Genomic DNA, 19023 nt, shown 5'->3' with positions numbered 1-19023 from the left:
ATACTAGAATATATTCCAAGCAGTGACATAGCTTATTCTGCATATCCTTTAATTATTTTCAGAGCATCTGGGAAAAGTCAAATTCTCCATTGATTTTTAAAACTTATGTAATAGTGATGCTACAATGCATAGTAGAGAATTAGACAGGCACTTCTGTTTAGTTGTCCAAGTACACCTCCACATAGTATTTGGGTATTTTAGGAGCCCCAGCATACTGAAATTTGTCATTTTCCAGCATTTTTTGGTCTGGCTATGTCCACTGCTAAATAGTTTTTGAAATATTAAAAGATTAACGAGCCTGACTTGTATTTTTCAGCTGATATTATGATAAAGTTATCTGAAAGAGGGGTGTCAGATGTTTGGACAGGGGGCACAATTTCAGTGCTTGCCCTAGGTGCTTTTTACCCTAGATACGCCTCTGTATGTTGGAGAAGGGCCATAGCTTAGCAGGAGAGCCTATGCTTTGCAGGCAGAAGGTCCCAGCCAGGGCCTGGCATCACCAGGTGGGCTGAGAACTTTCAGTCTGAAACTCTGGAGAGCTGCCAGTCCGTGCAGACCACGGGTGCACAACTCAAATGCCCCTGTGGGTCAGAACTGACCATAACTTGATGTGCAGGGGCAGGGGCAAGCACATGAATTATTATTACATTAAAATTAATTATTTAAAAATATTAAAGAGAGTGCAAAAGGTTGGAGTAATGGGGACAGGCAAGGGGGAAGAGGGATCGAGTCAGTAGTTGGGGAAAACCTGGTCTTGAGCAACCAACGGTGTTGAGCCACTGCTGCAGCTGGTCAGCAGGACATGCCAAGAGTGCTTCATGGCTCCTGCTGTTGCTGCAGGATGTTGCTACCTGCAGGCCATCAGAAAAGTCCTGAAGGCCAGATCCGGCCCCCGGGCCGTATATTGTGTGGGTCTAGTGTAGACAGTATAGAGCTGGATGGACCAATGGTTTGACCTCGGGAGAGCCATTTTTGGTGTGGCAATGCCATGGTCCGACTTGGTTTGGGGTAGCTTGTTCTATTCTAGACCATCTTTACCCACTATCTGGCAGGGCATGATTGCTGCCACTGCTGCCTTTCTGATTGCTCCTACGGGAGTTGTGATGCCAGATCCCCAATGTTTCAGGCAGGAGTCTCTCTCAGCCCTGCCTGGAGATACCATGGATTGAATCTGAAACCTTCTGCATGCAAGCAGGTGCTCTACTATTGAGCTACGGCCCCATCCCCTAAAGGGAATATCTTACGGAGCTCACATGTAGTCACCCCTCCAAATGCACCCGTCCAAATTGCAAAAAATGCAAGGTATATCCTGCTTAGCAAAGGGGGCAATTCACGCTCGCTGTCACAAGACCAGCTCTCTACACCTCACTCAGATGGAGTCTGCATTTCCCCCCAAATGTTTCCTCTCCCCGCTGCCGCATGCAAGGGAACCCCTGCTAACTTGGCAAAGAGGCACCTTTTACCGTGGTGATTCTCTTTATTTAGCAGGGGGAGAGTAACTGGCCCTATTCACCCCTAGCACAGTACCTCCAGTGACTGTTGCTGGTGTCTATCTGATGTTGCTTTTTAGATTGTGAGCCCTTTGGGGACAAGGATTCTTCTTTATTTATTATTTCTCATTTTTGGAAGGGCAGTATAGAAATTGAATAAATAATAATAATAATAAAATAATAATAATAATAAATTAATTTAATTGTTAATTTGACTCCCCCCCCTCTAGATATGCATTACAACTGTTCTGGGTTTAATTGTCGGAGCCATTTTTTCTGGAGTTAAAAATGATGCCAGTGGCATTCAGAACAGGTGAGTACATCTGAGGTATGCCTTTCGAAAGATGATTCAACATTGCATCTTTTGGAGTTGAAATTAACTGCTGCAGAAGACTTTAGAAAAAAGAAGAGTAGATCTCTCACGCTGTGGTCTTGAATATGCTTGTTTGGAGGGTCCTTTGACCATAAATTACTTGAAAGTCTAGTTGTGCAAATGTTTTAGGATGAGAAAGAGAGAGTGTGTGTAACCACTGTCTTAAGTACATTACACGTATACAATCCCATGAACTGACTGTCGGTCAGTGCCATCTGTTTCTGATTAGGTTTCAAATTTACCCTTGCAACTTGTTTTTAGGATTGAGATGCAAACTCCGTGCAAACCTGTTCCACTAAGGCAGGGGTTCTCACACTTGGGTACCCAGATGTTTTTGGACTTCAACTCCCATCATCACCAGCCAAAGGCCGCTGTGGCATGGGATGATGGGTGCTGAAGTTCACCAACAGCTGGGGACCCAAATTTGAGAACCCCCTGCGCTTAGGCCTGATTTACTGGATGGTATCGCTTTGCACTGCAAGTGAGAGAATGCAATTTTTGCTTACTCTCTGATATACCAAACTTTCTGAAAGTGCAATCCTAGCACACCTGGGAGGCAGGTTATCTCTCTCTCTCCTTTCCTGGTTTTCTTGTTTCAGCTTAGGGTGGTTTATTTTATTTTTTTTAAACGTAAGAGAGAGTTCAGCAATGCAGTTCCCTGGCAGTTGAATTCCAGTGGAGTTCCAACCTGCAATTGGAAGAACAGATCATTCTAACACCTTAGAACTCGTCCTCCTTATTTTATTACATGTGCACTACTTTATTCCTTGTACTGCAGGCCTAAGTGCCCATATTTGGGAATAAATCTCACAGTTTACGATGGGACACACTTCTGGAAAAGTGTGCCTGGGCCTGTACTGCCGTATCCAGAGTGCCCCTGTGGAAACATACAGCCCTCGTGGTGAGCATGGGCTGCCTTGTTCAAGGTCAAGGCATTGAAGGTGGCTCCTGTGCAGCTGAGCGCTGCAATTGCAACTGCACCATTGCAGGGCAGGAGGAAGCCTTTGCAGGGGAGGAAGCTGCATATGTCCTTTGTCTCCCCTGCACATGCAAAGAGCTTTTGGATCATCCCACTGTGCTCAACTGTGATATGTTCATTTTTAAAAATGTTCTTCCTGGTTTCTCAAACTGTGGGGTGGGACGCACCTTCTGGAAGCCCCAAGAAACTTCTGAGTGGTTGGGATTTTATGAGTGATCTTCCGCTGCTGCTGCTGCTGGAAAACAGATCCTTGTTTTCTCCTAAACGGGTGTTAGCGGGTGGTTCCCGGGTTCTGCAGCCCCGGGGTTGCTTCTGTGGCCACTGCAGGGTCTCCAGTGGCTTCTCCTCTCCCTGCTGGCCTCCCCCCAATCTCTGAAGGGCCAGTTTTGCCCTTTGAGAGTGTACAGCGACCATTTTTGAGGCTGCCGCACATCCACACTGGCCATTTGTGTGGTGACCTGGGTGCACAGAGGGGCCGAACCAGCCCCTTGGAGACCAAGGGGAGGCTGGTGGGGGGAGGAGAAGCCATCGGGGATCCCCCTGTGGCTGCAGCAGCATCCCCCACAGGGCCACTGAACCCGGCAGCCACAGTGAGTACAACTTTTTTTAAAAAATACTGCCCACTAACACCTCTGAACTGGCCCTGAACCAGCACAGGTGGGTTCGGTTTGAGCTCAAACCTGCTCACACATCCCTAGAAGGGAAAGGCTTAGGAGAAAACAGCAGCAGCTGAAGATTATTCATAAAATCCCATTATTCCCCAACCACCCCAGAAGAGTATGGCTTAAAAAAAAAAAAAAAAAGAATTGCCCGCGAACACCCGTGAACCGGTTCTAATTTGAACTGAGCTGGGCCCTCATTTGGGGGTGCCAGAACCGAACATGCCCGGTCTGGTTCAAATTCGGTTCGGGTTCATACCGAACCTTGCAAACCGGTTCCGTGCACAGCCCTACTCTCCCCCCGCCTGGGCCACCGCACTATAAAACTCGTCCCTACCAGTCTGGGGCATCACCTCACATTCCCTCTGACAAACCTCCTATCTTAATGAGATTGCATGGGATATTTTTTTTGGTGGATTGTGCCCTTTGTTTCCACTGGACTGATCAACTTGCTTCTGCCACTTCAGACCTATTCACATATTATGTTCAACACGTGTGCAATGAGAGTACAGTGTGTACAGATACAGATCTCTACACAGATACAGTGATTCACACATTATGTTGAATGCAGGTAGAGCAGTACACTTCCTATCTGTACTTGTATTTGAGGGACCTGTGCCCAGGTTTACTTTTCAGATGAATGCAGGCAAACACACACAAACGCGTATGCGTGTACAGACATCCATATACTTGTACAACATAATGTCTGAACAGGGCTCTTCCCTTGCTATAATGCGACCCCACCATATTCTCTTTCACTAGAGCTTCATGTCTGAGCCACGGGGTAGTTTTTTCCTGCCTAATGTTGGGATGCTTGTGTTTCCTTGCAGAGCCGGTGCGTTATTCTTCTTGACCGCCAATCAGTGTATGAATAGTGTGACAACCGTTGAACTTTTTATCACAGAGAAAAGGATATTTATGTAGGTAAATCTGCATCCTGATGGAAAATTGAGCTTATTCTCCTGTTAGTGGGCCTTATTTGTTTACCTGTCAGTTGGTGTAGTTGTGTGTCTGTCAGGGAACCCAGACGCATGATCATTTCACCACGGATCTGAACGTGATGTGTGATAAATCTTTCTTGCCACTTGACGGGATGGGCCCATAGCTCAGTGGTAGAGCAATCTGCTTTTCACGCCGAAGGCCCTAGCTCCAATCCCTGACAGCATCTCCAGGTAGGGCAATTAACAAAGGTTAATTGCGTTTAGCAGGCTATATTGCACCTGTTAATCTTTGATTCATATTGTTTAGAGCAGGGATTCTCAACGTTGGGTCCCCAGATGTTATTGGACTTCAACTCCCATAATCCCCAACCAAAGGCCACCGGGGCTGGGGATTATGGGAGTGAAGTCCAATAACGTTTGGAGACCCAGCGTTGAGAATCCCTGGTTTAGAGTCTTTACCACACATCTGCATCAGAGGTGTGGTAAAATCCTTCTTGCCACTTGGTAGGATGAAACTGAAGTTAGGCCCTAGAGCCTCTCTAGGAACAAGCCAATAAAATTGTAGGAAATGGAGGAGGTTGTGGCAAAGACACACGTTGTTGTTGTTATTTACTGTATTATTTATTCAAATTCTATACTGCCCTTCCAAAAATGGCTCAGGGCGGTTTACACAGAGAAATAACAAACAAACAAACAAACAAACAAACAAGATGGATCCCTGTCCCCAAAGGGCTCACAATCTAAAAAGAAACATAAGATAGACACCAGCAACAGCCACTGGAGGCAATGTGCTGGGGGTGGATAGGGTCAGTTACTCTCCCCCTGCTTGATAAAGATAATCGCCACGTTAAAAGGTGCCTCTTTGCCAAGTCAGCAGGGGGAACATACTGTGTTCCCCTAAAATGCCATCATTGCCTAAAAGTTGAGACCCCTTAGGTAACTGCCTTATACTGAATCAGACCATTGGGCCACATAACTCAGTATTGCCTGCACTGGCTGGCAGCAGCTCTCCAGGGTTCTAGATGGATCTTTCTCAGCCCTGCCTGCCTGGAGCCTTCTGCATGCAGACACAGATGACCTTCCACCAAGCTACGGCACTCCCCCATTCTCTTCCAAGTCACAAAGCTGGAATATTTTCCAATTCCAATTCCCCCCTCCCCTTTTTTGCTTTTCCATGTTTTTACGAGGCAAAACATGCTCCATTTCATGCCTCGTTTTTGCTGTGTAAACTGCTTTGAGGACTTTGTGTTGAAAAGTATAATTCCCACCACTTGTCAAGGTCAGCTGGAGAGGTAGACCAGCAGTTGCCACTGGCTCGTCTGGGGGCAGCTCGGGCCCAGGCCTTCTCCATGAGCTGCCTCTGAGCTTTGGAAGACACTCCCGAACGAGATACAAGGTTTGCCCTCTCTGCCAGCTTTCAAGAGGGCTGTGGAGGAATAGACACTTATCCCATCTATACTTTTACCGCTGCCACCAAGTAGACTTTTTGTATGGCTGGGTGTGCTACCACAGCCCTACACCTTTGCCAATAATCCCCCCCCCGCAAAAAACCCACACCCCTCAGTAGAGTAGAAAGGCTTATAGGTGTGGGGTGGAGACAAATAAGCAAGCTTCTAATCTTTATATAATAAAAAAGTTTACTTTGAGAAAAAATTGTTCAATTAAAACATTAACTTTTTGGGTTCTTTACACAGTAAAAATTTGAACACACAACAGTTACCATAAGAGCAATGCCCCTGAGGCAGGATTCTAGATGTTGGTGACACTACTGGGAGGGATGCAGACCCCAGAGAGCTCCAAGTGAAGCACATGTCAGGCGAAGGGGTCAGGACCTTGGATAGCTCCTAGCCAAAGCAAGTGAGCTGGATATAGCAGAGTAGATGGGATGCTGCTCCAGCAAATGTCTAGTGCTAAATGCAGGCTTTTGTAGCTGCTTCCCAGAGTGCTCTAGCTTGCTTTCCCTGGGGGATGCTCTGTAGCTTAAAGGGGTCTTGTCCAATTTAGTAGATGCTGACTCCAGTGGCACTGGTAGTCTCTAGTTTGTATCCACAGGTTGTAGCAAGAATGCTGGATTTGGTTTTCCTGATGTGAGGAGTTCTGGTGTAGAAAAGTTGCCCAGGTGTTGAGTTGTGAGATCGTACCACCTTACCTCATCCTCTGACCTGTCCACCTTGATCCCTGGGGGAAGGGATTCTAGAGCCAGGATGATGACAAAAACACACTGTAAGGATTCCCGGGGAAGATAAGCAGTGAGGCAAGCTTTCCTGGAAGGCTTGTCCACCATTACTGATCTTCTCATTGAGGAATCCTTCTGAGGAATCCCTGCTCCCAGGTTTTACTGTTTGCAAACAACTGCCATTTGTAAATGCATACGTTTGATGACATAAGTGAGGGATATTCATGCATATTTTTTATTGTAGGCATGAATATATAAGTGGTTACTACAGAGTGTCTGCCTATTTCTTCTCAAAGATAATTGCTGATTTGATACCCATGAGGACATTACTAAGCGTCATCATCACTTGTTTAAATTATTTCACGATAGGTAAGTATCCAATTAATTCTAATTATCCCCGCCCCCCTGCCACCCATTGTGAACATTGTGACTCTTCTCCTGCTTCTCTCGTGACATGTAAATTATATGATAAGTTAATTCTGAGTTAGCAGAAACTGTAAACATAACTGGTGCTCAGATGGCAGTGGTCCAGAGCAATGTTCCCTCTAACAGGGATTTTCAGATATTGTTGACTACAACTCCCATAATCCCCAAGCAAAAGCCATTGCAGCTGGGGATTATGTGAATTGTAGTCAACAGCATCTGGGAATTCCTGTTAGAGGGAACACTGGTCCAGAGGGGGCCTGACTTCTCAACCTTTTCTGACAACCCCTTTAGGTATTGATTTTGGAAGGCTATGGAAGGCATAATTTGATGGAAATTGAGAAATTGTCTATTTCACTAAGAGCCTACCTACCTCCCCCCCACAACCCCCATAATTCAAGCTCTGAAAATACCCTGATCTAGTTATCCCTTCCAGGTGCAAGAGCCCTAGAGCTCACATGAGCTTCATTCATTTCACATGCCATTGTGCAAGTCGAGCAATGGTCACGAATGGGGAGCTCTTCCAAGTGGGTGAATTTCTGTTTTCAAGGAGTTTGCTGGCCTGGGGTGCTTTACTGCCAGGCTATGTATCATGTACAATTGGTGTAGAACATTGCTCTAAATTTTCAGAATGGAGCCATCTCTGCAACAAGCTGATACCTATCATTTTATGTATGGTTCTAGTTTCAAGTTGTTAGTTTGATTTATATCCCACACTGCCCCACAATCTCAGAGTGCTTACAGCATTTTTGGGGGTGGGTGGGTAAAAAAATAATCCTGGTCCTAAAGGGCTCACCATCTTAAAACACAATTTTGGCATTCGCACAGCTTGTGTTGTGCAACTTGTGCACACACAAGATTACTAGGCTGATGTACCATTGCACAGTTTGTCAGCCGCTATATTTAAATATTGTAATATTTTGCACACTAACGAAATGCAACCAGGGTGGACCCTGCTTAGCTAAGGGGACAATCATGCTTGCTACCACAAGACCAGCTCTCCTCTCCTCAATGCTAGCAGAAGAGCTGCTTTGTTTTGAGCATGTAATTGTGTTGTTGCCGAGAATCCCTAAAAACAACAACCACAACTCTAGTTGATTGAATGAGATAGATGAACTAAGGTATCTAGTGCAAAATGTTTCATGTTTTTTGATGTCTTAAGCGCGTTTCATGGAAATACAACATGGATAGAAATCCAGTGAACTAAAACAATATAGCTTGTTTGTTTCCTTATCATTCTGTGCAAGTCGAGACTTTCCTGTCTGTGATAGTACTTGAGAGAACTGCCAATGTGTGTCAGAAGGCATCATTCCCCATACTTTCCCAATGGGAGAGTTATCCCTCATTTTCTGGGAAATGAATGCATTTTCCCACCATTTCTGATTTTTCTGGTAGTGTGGACCATGTCTGGAACCTAGCTGCCAAATGGCATGTTCCTATATTTCGTGGTTTGATCTGGGAATTTCATGTCAGTGAGTGAGGCCCACGTAGCTTTATGTATTTATTTATTTATCATTTGTTTAGGTTTCAAGCCAACTGTAGAAGCCTTCTTTATCATGATGATCACTGTTACATTAGTCAGCTACACCGCCAGTTCTATGTGTCTGGCAATAGCGACAGGTCAAGATGTGACATCTGTGGCAAATCTCCTCATAAACATTTGCTTTGTCTTTATGCTTGTGAGTGCTCAATTGTCCTTCTTTCCTTTTTACCCCGTATATTTATCGTCTTGAAGGTGCTTTGTTGCATGCAGCTATAGTATTCTCAGGGCTTCCACCCATTTAAAATCTTAGTTGATTAACCACATGGATGTGAGTGTGTTGATATTGTTGCTACATTAACAGTATCTTGAGTAAAAACAATATTCCTGAAGCAAGAAGCAGATTGTTGTTAAGTGGTGCATGTATGTGTAGTTATAGTTAAGGAATTGGAATGTATGATGCTTGGATCTATGTATGTTTTCAAAATTGTAATCTATAACTTTGTATAAGAATTGCTGCACAATTAATTAAAGGAGGCACACTTTAAATCCACTTCTGGGCCACCTGCAGCTTCCACACATGAAATAACTCAATGGGTTCAGTTGAGGTCAAAGGCAACAAGAACAGTAGCCGAGATGAAATGCCTCCCTGCCCTGCATTTTCAGTGCCCCATTTGTTGGTGATATTTTGGCAATTTGATGTGTGTGTGTGAGAGAGAGAGAGAGAGAGAAAAGGGAGGGCTTACTGGTGACAGCGGCAGCTGTCGTTTTGGTGGCTGCCGTTTCTTTTCCTTGCATGCCTCTCTAGTGGTGAAAAAAATTAAACCCCGTAACCAGACTAAGGCCACCTTCAGACATAACACAGAACTGAAAGTCTGCCCCGCACCCACGTTCTTACCTGTAAGCATTGGCCTCTACTCTGCACTGCAGTCTGCAGAAAGGAGGGAGAACTGGATGCTGGCCTTCCTCCTTTGGCTGATGGATAGCCACAGCAGCCAATCAGGATGGAGACAGGGAGGAGCTTCCTTGCCTCAACTCTGGTCCCAGGGAAGGCTGCCTCCATTACTGAATTCGGACGTAATGGAGGCAGCTGCAAACTGGAGGCCTGAGCAGCAAACCTCACTTCAACCCGAGGGTTTGAACTGGAGTTTAGTGAGTGAACCCTCAGGCTGAGCTAGGGTCCGAACTGCAGTTTCCTCCATTTGGATGTTCAGGTTTGGAGATCTGACTGCTCCACCTCCAGTTCCCTGTTATGTCTGAATCCAAAGTTCGTGGGGGGTGGGCACCAACAAATGGAGGGGAGGCAGTTTATCTGCTCTTTTTAAGTCAACTTGTGGCCTGGGGAAGTTATACCATTGCAGCACTCGTGGGCGGAGCAAAAAAATCAACACCAATCAATGCATGAGTTCATTTTAGTAATTTGCAAAGTATTTCATTTTCATGTGATGTGGTTAGCTAAGGAAAACCTAAGTCTGGCAAACTGTTTCATTTATGCCACTTCAAATGTTTGTATGTTGAAGTAGTGCAAAAGTCTACAGAAGTTGCAGTTCTCTAATTCAGTCAAAATCCACATAGTTTGTAAGCAGTTTTTATCAATGTGTCAACAAAAGAAAAGAAAAAAGAATGATTTATATACAAAGTTTTTCACTAAGCAACTTCACCAATGGTTACTTTTCTTGCCACCAATTAACAGAAATGCTTTCCCAGACCTTTCCCACAGAGTCATTGCCTAGCAAATTGTCCTAAAAGTTCTGTAATAAATTTAATTATTTGTGAAAAACGTAGCAGCACCTCTGTAGCATGACTATGGCCCTGCTTTTCATCTCCAGACACACCCCCTCCCCTCACTTTGTCTTTAAAACTCTCTGCTAAGAACTCCCACTCAGCCCTAAGTCATCTTCAGTTTGCTGGACTTCAGAAAGAAGCTGTATCTATGCTTACTGTAAATAGAGATGAAAAGCTCCAGGTTATAGTCAGTAAATATGAAAGTCAAATGTCCAGATATGTTTTTGAATGGCAGTGAGAATGTTCGCTGGACCCAGTGCCTGCGTTGACACAAGTGCAGAATTCCGTAGGACTCTAGAATAATTTCCGTTCCTAAACAGCTCTGCTTTCCCCTGCCTTGTTTCATGTTTTGCAGATTTTTTCCGGCTTGCTGGTAAACCTTCCAACCATTTCGCCTTGGCTTCTGTGGCTGGAGTACTTCAGTATCCCTCGATATGGCCTGAATGTTAGTATGAACATTTTCATATAGAAACAACTTTTTGGCAAGAAATACATTTAGAACTGGTTCTCAAATACTGTCTGGACTGTGTTGACACAGCTGTCAGGCAGATGCTGTTCTCTTCCTCAGCATAGCATAAAACCCCCAAAGAAGCTGATCTCGTGCTTTGTTCCACAGAGCTTTAGGGAGGAGTTACAGGGGACAGGGATACCCAGATATTGTTGACTACAGCTTCCAGCATCCCCAAATGTAATAATGTCTGTCTGTCTATCTATCTATCTATCTATCTATCTATCTATCTATCTATCTATCTATCTATCTATCTATCTATCTATCATATTTACATACTGTCCAAAACCTGTGTCTCTGGGTGGCTTACAATAAAAACAACACAGATTAAAACAAAATTAGAAGAATGTAAAAGCAATGATGGAGTCTATAAGTCTAAATCTTGGATGAAGAAATGCATCAACAGCCCCTTTAAAAGCAGTCAGAGATGGGGAGGCTCTTATTTCAGCAAGGAGTGCATTCCATCGCCTCGAGGCAGAAGGCCCGTCCCCGAGTAGCCACCAGATGAGCTGGTGGCAACTCCTCCCCAGATGATCTCAACAAGTGGTGGGGAGAAACATAACAGAGAAGGCGTTCTCTTAAATAATCTCTCTTTGGCTGGAGATTATGAGAGTTGTAGTCAACAACTGTTTGTTTTTGAATCCCTGTTCCAGGGAACCCTGGTCCTGGGGACCTAGTCAGGAACACAGGAAGCTGCCATATACTGAGTCAGACCATTGTCTGTCTAGTTCAGTATTGTCTTCACAGACTGTCAGCGGCTTCTCCAAGGTTGCAGGCAGGGATCTCTCTCAGCCCTATCTTGAGAAAGCCAGGGAGGGAAATTGGAACCTTCTGCTCTTCCCAGAGTGGCTCCATCCCCTGTGCTAACACTTCTAGTCTCTCATTCATATGCAACCAGGGCAGACCCTGCTTAGCTAAGAGGACAAGTCATGCTTGCTACCACAAGACCAGCTCTCCTCTCCTCACTCTAGTCTCTCACTGGCTCTGGAGCTCACTGGCAGAGCACATGCTTTGCATGCAGAAGGTCCCAGGTTCAATCCTTGACATCTACAGGTACACCTGGTAAAGTTACAGCTGGTAAACGCCTGCCAGGAACCTTGGGAACAGGGGCGTAACAAGGCTGGAGTGGGCCCAGAGACAAAATTTTAAAATGGGCTCCTCGCTGAATACAAACACACACACACTTCACAATATATAGTCATGTGACTTGCCTCTGGGGGGGGCCTCAGGCAGCCACCTCCCCTTGCCTAATAGTAGTTACGCCCCTGCTTGGGAAGCTGCTGCCAGCCAGTGTAGACAGTAGTGAGCTAGATGTATCAATGGTTTGACTCTAAATACGGCAGCTTCCTCTGTTCCCATGTGAAGACACATGCACAGCAAGCTTCCAGAAGCGATTCCCCTGGTCATCATGGGTTGTCCTTCTGGGGTAGGTATATCCATTGTAATGCTCACATCGTGCTTTTTATAAATGTCAAACGTGGCTCTGGTTTGCATCAGTTTAGCTGCTTGACAGGCAGAAAATGGACAGCACCACCAAAGACCAGAGGGGAGGCAGAAGCAGAGAGATGCAAAACATACATCTAAAGACACTTCGAAGACCTCTGTGACTTTCTGGCTGAGAAACCGTGCAACATCAGCCCAGCAATGTTGTGTGCATGCAAGTGGCATTTAAGAAAAGGAAGCCCATTACAGAGAATGAGCTTACTCTTGTGTAATGCCATTTGCACAGTGTTTGCAGTTATGCAGCTGGCGTGCATGCAGTGTTATTGGGCTGATGTATCCTTGCGCAGTATGGCAGCCACTCACTACACAAACTTTGGATCTATATTGTGGAACGATCTCTTTTCCCCCAGCATTTCTTTCTGTTTGCAGTTAATCTAGTCAGTTAAGCGAGACAAGCTTTAAATCTCTTGTCTTCAGGAGGTTCCATCACTATGTCAGTCCTTGTGCACGCTGCAGAGGATTCTGGGAAGTGTTTTTGAGGATGCTCATGTGTGTTGCTGTCCAGGCCTGCAGACCCTCACTTTTACTATGTATGCACTAACTCTGTGTCCTGAAACAGGCTCTCAACTTTGGGTCCTTGGATGTTGCTGGATTACAACTCCCATCTGGAGTGTTGCTAGGTACTTTAAAAAATCTGGGTCTAAGGCCCACAGCCCCACCTCTGATAATTGAACTGAATCATATCCCTGCCCCCGCCTCCAAATAACTACATATGCTTTTTAAAAGTCTCCAATATTATCATCCAGCACCTATGAAGGTGGAAGCAGTGGAGAGCTAGGTGAGGCTGTGAGCTCTCTCCTGTGCTCTGTGCGGGTGCCTCCACTGCTGCACTTCCTCTCCGGAAGAGGTCATGGAGGAGGGAGGTGGCTGATGAGATTCGGGGCACAGAGCAATTCAGTGTGGGCCCGTGCCCCATAGGCCACCCCTAATGATGCCGCTGACCCATCACCCTCAGTTCTGGGTTGGGATGCCTGGCCCAGCTCCCCTACAGCTGGGCCAGGCCCAGCTCCCCTACAGCTGCATGAGGCAGTGGAGGATTGATAGAGGTGGGCAAACTGTCTTTCAAGGGAGCTTGTTTGCAATTACTCTTGATCTCAGTGGTTTCCAAGAAAGCCCAGGACTCTTCAGAACACACTGAAAAATCTGAAACTCGCCGCCATCTCTGTTGCTTAACACTGGCATCTAGTGGTTAATGCTGCAAACTGCATTTGCATAATGTTGCAAACTTACAATGCCACTCGTACAAGCTGTACTGGTGTGTATATTAGAATCAGACCAATACAGCTTACGAGGAGCATCACTATGCAGTTTGCAACATTATTAGTGGGTGTATTATTAGAATCAGAATCACCTTAAGTGGCGCAGCGGAGAAATGCTTGACTAACAAGCAGAAGGTTGCCAGTTCAAATCCCTGCTGGTACTATATCAGGCAGCAGCAATATAGGAAGATGCTGAAAGGCATCATCTCAAACTGTGTGGGAGGAGGCAATGGCAAACTCCTCCTGTATTCTACCAAAGACAACCACAGGGCTCTGTGGGCGCCAGGAGTCAAAACTGACTTGACGGCACCCTTCACTTTATTAGATATTCCTTCACGGGTCCTGGAGTAGATTTCTTTCATCAAGAGGTGTCTCCAGCAACCTCAGATGTTGCTGCCCTTAATGTCTGGAACCTCCCCTCAGATCACCTTTAAGATGCCTCCTCTCTTACTTCCTTCAAATCCCTCCTCAAAATTTGCAGTCTGGGAGTACTTCTGGATCCACACCTCTCCCTGGTATCTCAGGTTGAGGTGGTGGCCAGAGGGGCTTTCTGTCAGCTTCGGCTGATACGCCAGCTGCGTCCGTTCCTTGAGATGAATGACCTCAAAACAGTGGTACATATGTTGGTAACCTCCAGACTTGACTTCTGCAATGCACTCTAGGTGAGGCTGCCTTTGTACGTAGTCCGGAAATTTCAGTTGGTACAGAATGCAGCAGCCAGGTTGGTCTCTGGGACATCAGTGACCACATCACTCCTTTGTTGATTGAGTTACACTGGCTGCCAGTAGGCTTCTGGGCAAAATACAAAGTGCTAGTCATAACGTGCCATCAAGTCGATTTTGACTCCTGGCGCCCACAGAGCCCCATGGTTTTCTTTTGGTAGAATACAGGAGGGATTTACCATTGCCTCCTCCAGTGCAGTATGAGATGATGCCTTTCAGCATCTTCCTGTATCACTGCTGCCCAATATAGTACCAGTGGGGATTCGAACTGGCAACCTTCTCCTTGTTAGTCAAGCATGTCCTTGCTGTGCCACTTAAGGTGACTGAGAAGTGAATACCTGAACTGAAAGCTCCTACAGTAATTTGAATGTTGCATCTCCTCTAACTTAGGATATCGTGAAGTATAATTGTGAAGCATCCTTCCAGTGGCTGTTGTTGGTGTCTACCACATTCAGCGGCAAGAAATGTTCACCAGTTCTCAGTTCACCAGCCAGCCAAAATACTTTACTTGTCAGATGATTTTCCCAAGCTATGTTCATACATTGCTTGTCAGAATATTTTTCACTTGTCGGGCATCATTTTTTACTCATCTTGGACTAGTAGACTAGTTGATTTCCTGAGCTCTGTGTCCATTTCTGTTCAGATTGTGAGCCCTTTGGGGATACGGAACCATTTAATGAATTTATTATTTACTTTTCTGCATAAACTACTTTGGAAACTTTTGATGAAAATAGGGAGGTGCATGAATGTTTCGGCGGGGCAGGGAGCTGTACCTTTAAGCACCTTTAACCACATCTAAAAAAGGACATTGTAGAACTGGAAAAGGTGCCGAAGAGGGCAACCAAGATGATCAGAGGCCTAGAGCACCTTTCTTATGAGGCAAGGCTACAACACCAGGGGCATTTTAGTTTAGAAAAAAGACGACTGCAGGGAGACATGATAGAGGTCTATAAAATCATGCATGGAGTGGAGAGAGAGAAATTCTTCTCCCTCTCACACAACACTAGAACCAGGGGTCACCCCATGAAAATGATTGCCAGGAAATCTAGGACCAACAAACGGAAGCACTTTTTCACACAACGCGTGATCCACTTGTGGAACTCTCTGCCACAGGATGTGGTGACAGCTAACAGCCTGGATGGCTTTAAGAGGGGTTTGGATGACTTCATGGAGGAGAGGTCTATCAAAGGCTACTAGTCGGAGGGCTGTGGGCCACCTCCAGCCTCAGGGGCAGGATGCTTCTGAGTCCCAGTTGCAGGGGAGTAGTGGCAGGAGAGAGGGCACGCCCTCAACTCCTGCCTGTGGCTTCCGGCGGCACCTGGTGGGCCACTGTGTGAAACAGGATGCTGGACTAGATGGGCCTTCTTGGGCCTCATCCAGCAGGGCTGTTCTTATGTAAGCATGAGCAAAGCAGATCCTTACCTGCTTCACCACCACCCCGCCGTTTTACTGTGTGCAGTGCTGCATCACTCAGAAGTCTGTGCGGGGCTTCAGCCAGCAGCCTGCGTGTGGTGGAAAATCAGTTCTGAAACTGAACACGCCAAATTGATTCGTGCACATCCCTAGTTGAAAAGTGGTATACAAGTAGGAGTAATTTGTAGTTTCCTTCGTGAGTACCATGTTTATCTGAATCCAAGGCTAGGTTTTCTCCAAGTTCTTTGATGTTAGAAATTGCGAGGGTTTGTCTTAAATTCAGAGTCTTTTCATTTGGGGTAAAATACAGATATAATCTGTGTTTAGCCTCTGTTTTTCAAGGGGGTCGTCCTTAAATTCCATTGTCTTGTAGTCAGTTAAATATGGTATCCCTTTGTGTTTAACAACACTGCAGCGTACCTATTATTTTCCCCTTCACAAAGGTATGTCAATACAGAATCCTCTTCAGGACCAAATGAGATGATACAGTATGTAGTTTGTGCTGTTGGGGCCAGCATGGTTATTTTTAAAAACCATGTAAGTAGCAGCCATGCAAGACCCTGACTGGAACTGCAGTTGAAGCAAAGAGTTAAAGCCCCTTTCCCTCCACATCCAGATCAGGGCCCAATCTAGCTGTTTACATTAAATAAACAAACAGGCAGGCCCCAATCACGCAATTAATGTATCAGCTCGTTTGTCCCTCAGATATTAAGTGCAGGTATGAGCAAATAATTCAGTTGTTCATTTTCAAAGGCATTGCAGATCAATGAATTTACTGGGCTCCGGTTCTGCGAGACCTCCGCAAAAGGAACGAACACAACATGCATCACGCCCAGTCCATTTACAATGTAAGAGTTTTCCTGTATTGCAAACTGCAGCACTATTGGGATAAGATGAATTCTGATTTGGTTTTTAAAAACAGCTAAGTACCCCAGTCCCATTCTGCTGTTGGTATTCCTGCATGGGGGCACGCACACCTCTAGCTCTTTAAAAACAGTGGCAAATCCCAAGACAAGTGCTTTGCTCCCCATTCACCTCTCAGTTTCCTCCCATCTAATGGACCTTTTTTTTTTTTTTTTTGGCTGTTTAAAATGTTTTATTTTGTTCTTTGAAGACTGGTGGGGCATTTATCTACTCTGACTGTGATAGTGAAAGGAGACAAAACCTATCTCTCTCCGGGCATTGCTCTCCTTCCCACCCACCCTCATTAGAGCAAAATTGGTAGACACAATAGTTGCACTGGAACAAGGACATAGGAAGCTGCCATATACCGAGACAGACTTTTGGTCTGTCTAACTCGGTATTGTCTGCACAGACTGATAGCAGCTTCTCCAAGGTTGCAGGCAGGAATCTTTCTCAGCCCTATCTTGGAGATGCCAGGGAGGGAATTTGGAACCTTCTGCTCTTCCCAGAGTGGCTCCATCCCCGGAGGGGAATATCTTACAGTACTCACGCATCAAGTCTCCCATTCATATGCAGCCAGGGTGGACCCTGCTTAGCTAAGTCGTGCTTGCTACCATAAGACCAGCTCCGTTCCTGTCCTCAAGATTCCACTGGATTGGGAATACAGCAGGTCCAGACTTTAGAATGGGGAAAAAGGGGTGGTGGTGGTTTATAAATCTGGAAAAGGCCTAGGGGTGTGGTTTCATGCAGTTATGGAAGAGGGAGAGCTTGCTACTGCTGTGGCAGGTGTCTCAGGAAAAGCCTCAAATAACTTGATCCTATACTCTTGAGAGGTTTAGTACAGGGTAGATTAGGATTTCTGTCTTCCCCATACTGAGGTCATTCACACAATCAAAAACTGTGTTCTACCCAGGTTTGGGAGCTGTTTGAGCTCCCAATTTTCAGTTGTGTGCAAGCAAGGTAGGAGGAAAAGCTACCCAGGTTTTCCTCTTACCCTGCTTCCACACAACCAAAAATTGGGAGCCCACACAGCTCCCAAACCTGGGTAGAACACAGTTTTTGATTGTGTGAATGACCTCGTTATCTCTCAGCACCATTGTTTTAAATTACACTAGGTAGCAGCTTTTAGAACCAAACAAGAAAATAGGTAAATTAAGAATGTGCATTTTAAATAACTTTTATCCTGTTTTTGTTAGATGCACTGGAGAAGAATATCTGAAGATTCAAGGCATCAACATAAGTACCCGGGGCATGTTACAGAATTACGTAGCTCTTTTATCTATGACAATCGCTTTCCTCACGATTGCATACCTTAAATTGAGATTTCTAAAAAAGTTTACTTAAATAATGTAGGGTGAACATTCCTACTCAGCACTGCACAGTACTTTTATAGTAAACGTGTAATATTTGTAAAGTATATGGCTCATTAAATGTTTTGTTGATTTAAAGCACATCCTATACCATAAAAAGCTAATATGTGTGGCCGTGCTGCCCGTGTCTTTTTGGGCCGTGCTGGGCATGCGCGGAGCGCATGCCCAGATCGGCCCAAAAAGATATGGCTGCCCAGATACGGGTGGCCATGTTGGAGCAGGAGAAGCGGCAGCCTAGGAGAAGCGGCCGCCACCAACGGGAGAAGAGTGCTGGTGAGGCGGCGGAGCCGCGGCCTTGGCCAGAGGTGGCGGTGGCCGTGGCAGGGCGACTGGCCCCGATGGCGGCGGCGGCCACCACGGCGAGAATGCAGGTGAGGTGGCGGTGGCCGCGGCGGGCGACTGGCCCCGATGGCGGCGCCAAAACTGCGGGTGAGGCAGCAGCAGCCGCGGCGGGCCGACTGGCCCCCCATGGCGGCTGCCGCCGCCAAGGGACTATGGGCGCGGCGGCAGTGGGGCTATAGGTACGGGCGAGGCGGTGGGGGCAGCCAGAAAGGGGAGGCCGAAGGTGGCGGGGCGGACTGGGAAGGACTGAGCCCGCTGACGGCCGCACTCGGGGGGGGGGAGCGGGGGTGGTCTACTAGCGCCCGTTAATCTAACGGGCTGAAAATTGCTAGTAGACATATATTTAGAGAGAGAGAATTGCTTTTCCTACAAATCTGTCCTCTTCAATCAGTGGCCAAAATAGGTGACTTTAAGCATGGTAGTTTGTATCCTTGATCCAGATTGGGTCTGTGGGGAGGATGCAACTTTTTTCATTTCATGCTGCACTCCCACCATCACCCCACAGCTGCTATTGGTCCTAGCAGGGAAGCGGCCATTGGCATTAACAGTACACTGCCTCCAGTGGTAAAGAGCAGAAATAGCAGGTGCCATGATGTTAAATATAGGTTTTCTTCCTTTCCATGAAAAGAGTTAGAGGCTTCGTATTATTCATTAAAGACTGCAGAGTAGAAATAAGAACTGTAGCTCCCAGTAGTGC

The 19023-nt window shown here is 46.0% G+C and overlaps 1 protein-coding gene across 7 annotated transcripts in view; it reads left to right on the top strand.

Moving 5' to 3' along the window:
- Positions 1–18031, top strand: part of LOC128328414 (broad substrate specificity ATP-binding cassette transporter ABCG2-like) — a 46188-nt gene extending 28157 nt beyond the window's left edge. For 4 of the 7 annotated variants that reach the window (XM_053258386.1, XM_053258387.1, XM_053258385.1 and 1 more), the window contains 7 exons: positions 1721–1803; positions 4332–4421; positions 6863–6987; positions 8566–8720; positions 10662–10751; positions 16465–16559; positions 17811–18031. In XM_053258386.1, coding sequence (XP_053114361.1) covers positions 1721–1803; positions 4332–4421; positions 6863–6987; positions 8566–8720; positions 10662–10751; positions 16465–16559; positions 17811–17958 — 786 coding nt within the window. In that variant the 3' untranslated portion in view covers positions 17959–18031. Of the gene's footprint in view, positions 1–1720; positions 1804–4331; positions 4422–6862; positions 6988–8565; positions 8721–10661; positions 10752–16448; positions 16560–17810 lie in introns of all 7 variants that reach the window. The other 3 variants (XR_008309193.1, XR_008309194.1, XM_053258389.1) reach the window with 3 other exon arrangements.
- Positions 18032–19023: the final 992 nt, after the last annotated feature.

This window comes from Hemicordylus capensis, chromosome 5 (genome assembly GCF_027244095.1).
Source record: "Hemicordylus capensis ecotype Gifberg chromosome 5, rHemCap1.1.pri, whole genome shotgun sequence".
Classification (NCBI taxonomy): domain Eukaryota; kingdom Metazoa; phylum Chordata; class Lepidosauria; order Squamata; family Cordylidae; genus Hemicordylus; species Hemicordylus capensis.
Note: the sequence above shows the minus strand (reverse complement) of the source record. Positions and strands in the feature narration are given on the sequence as shown.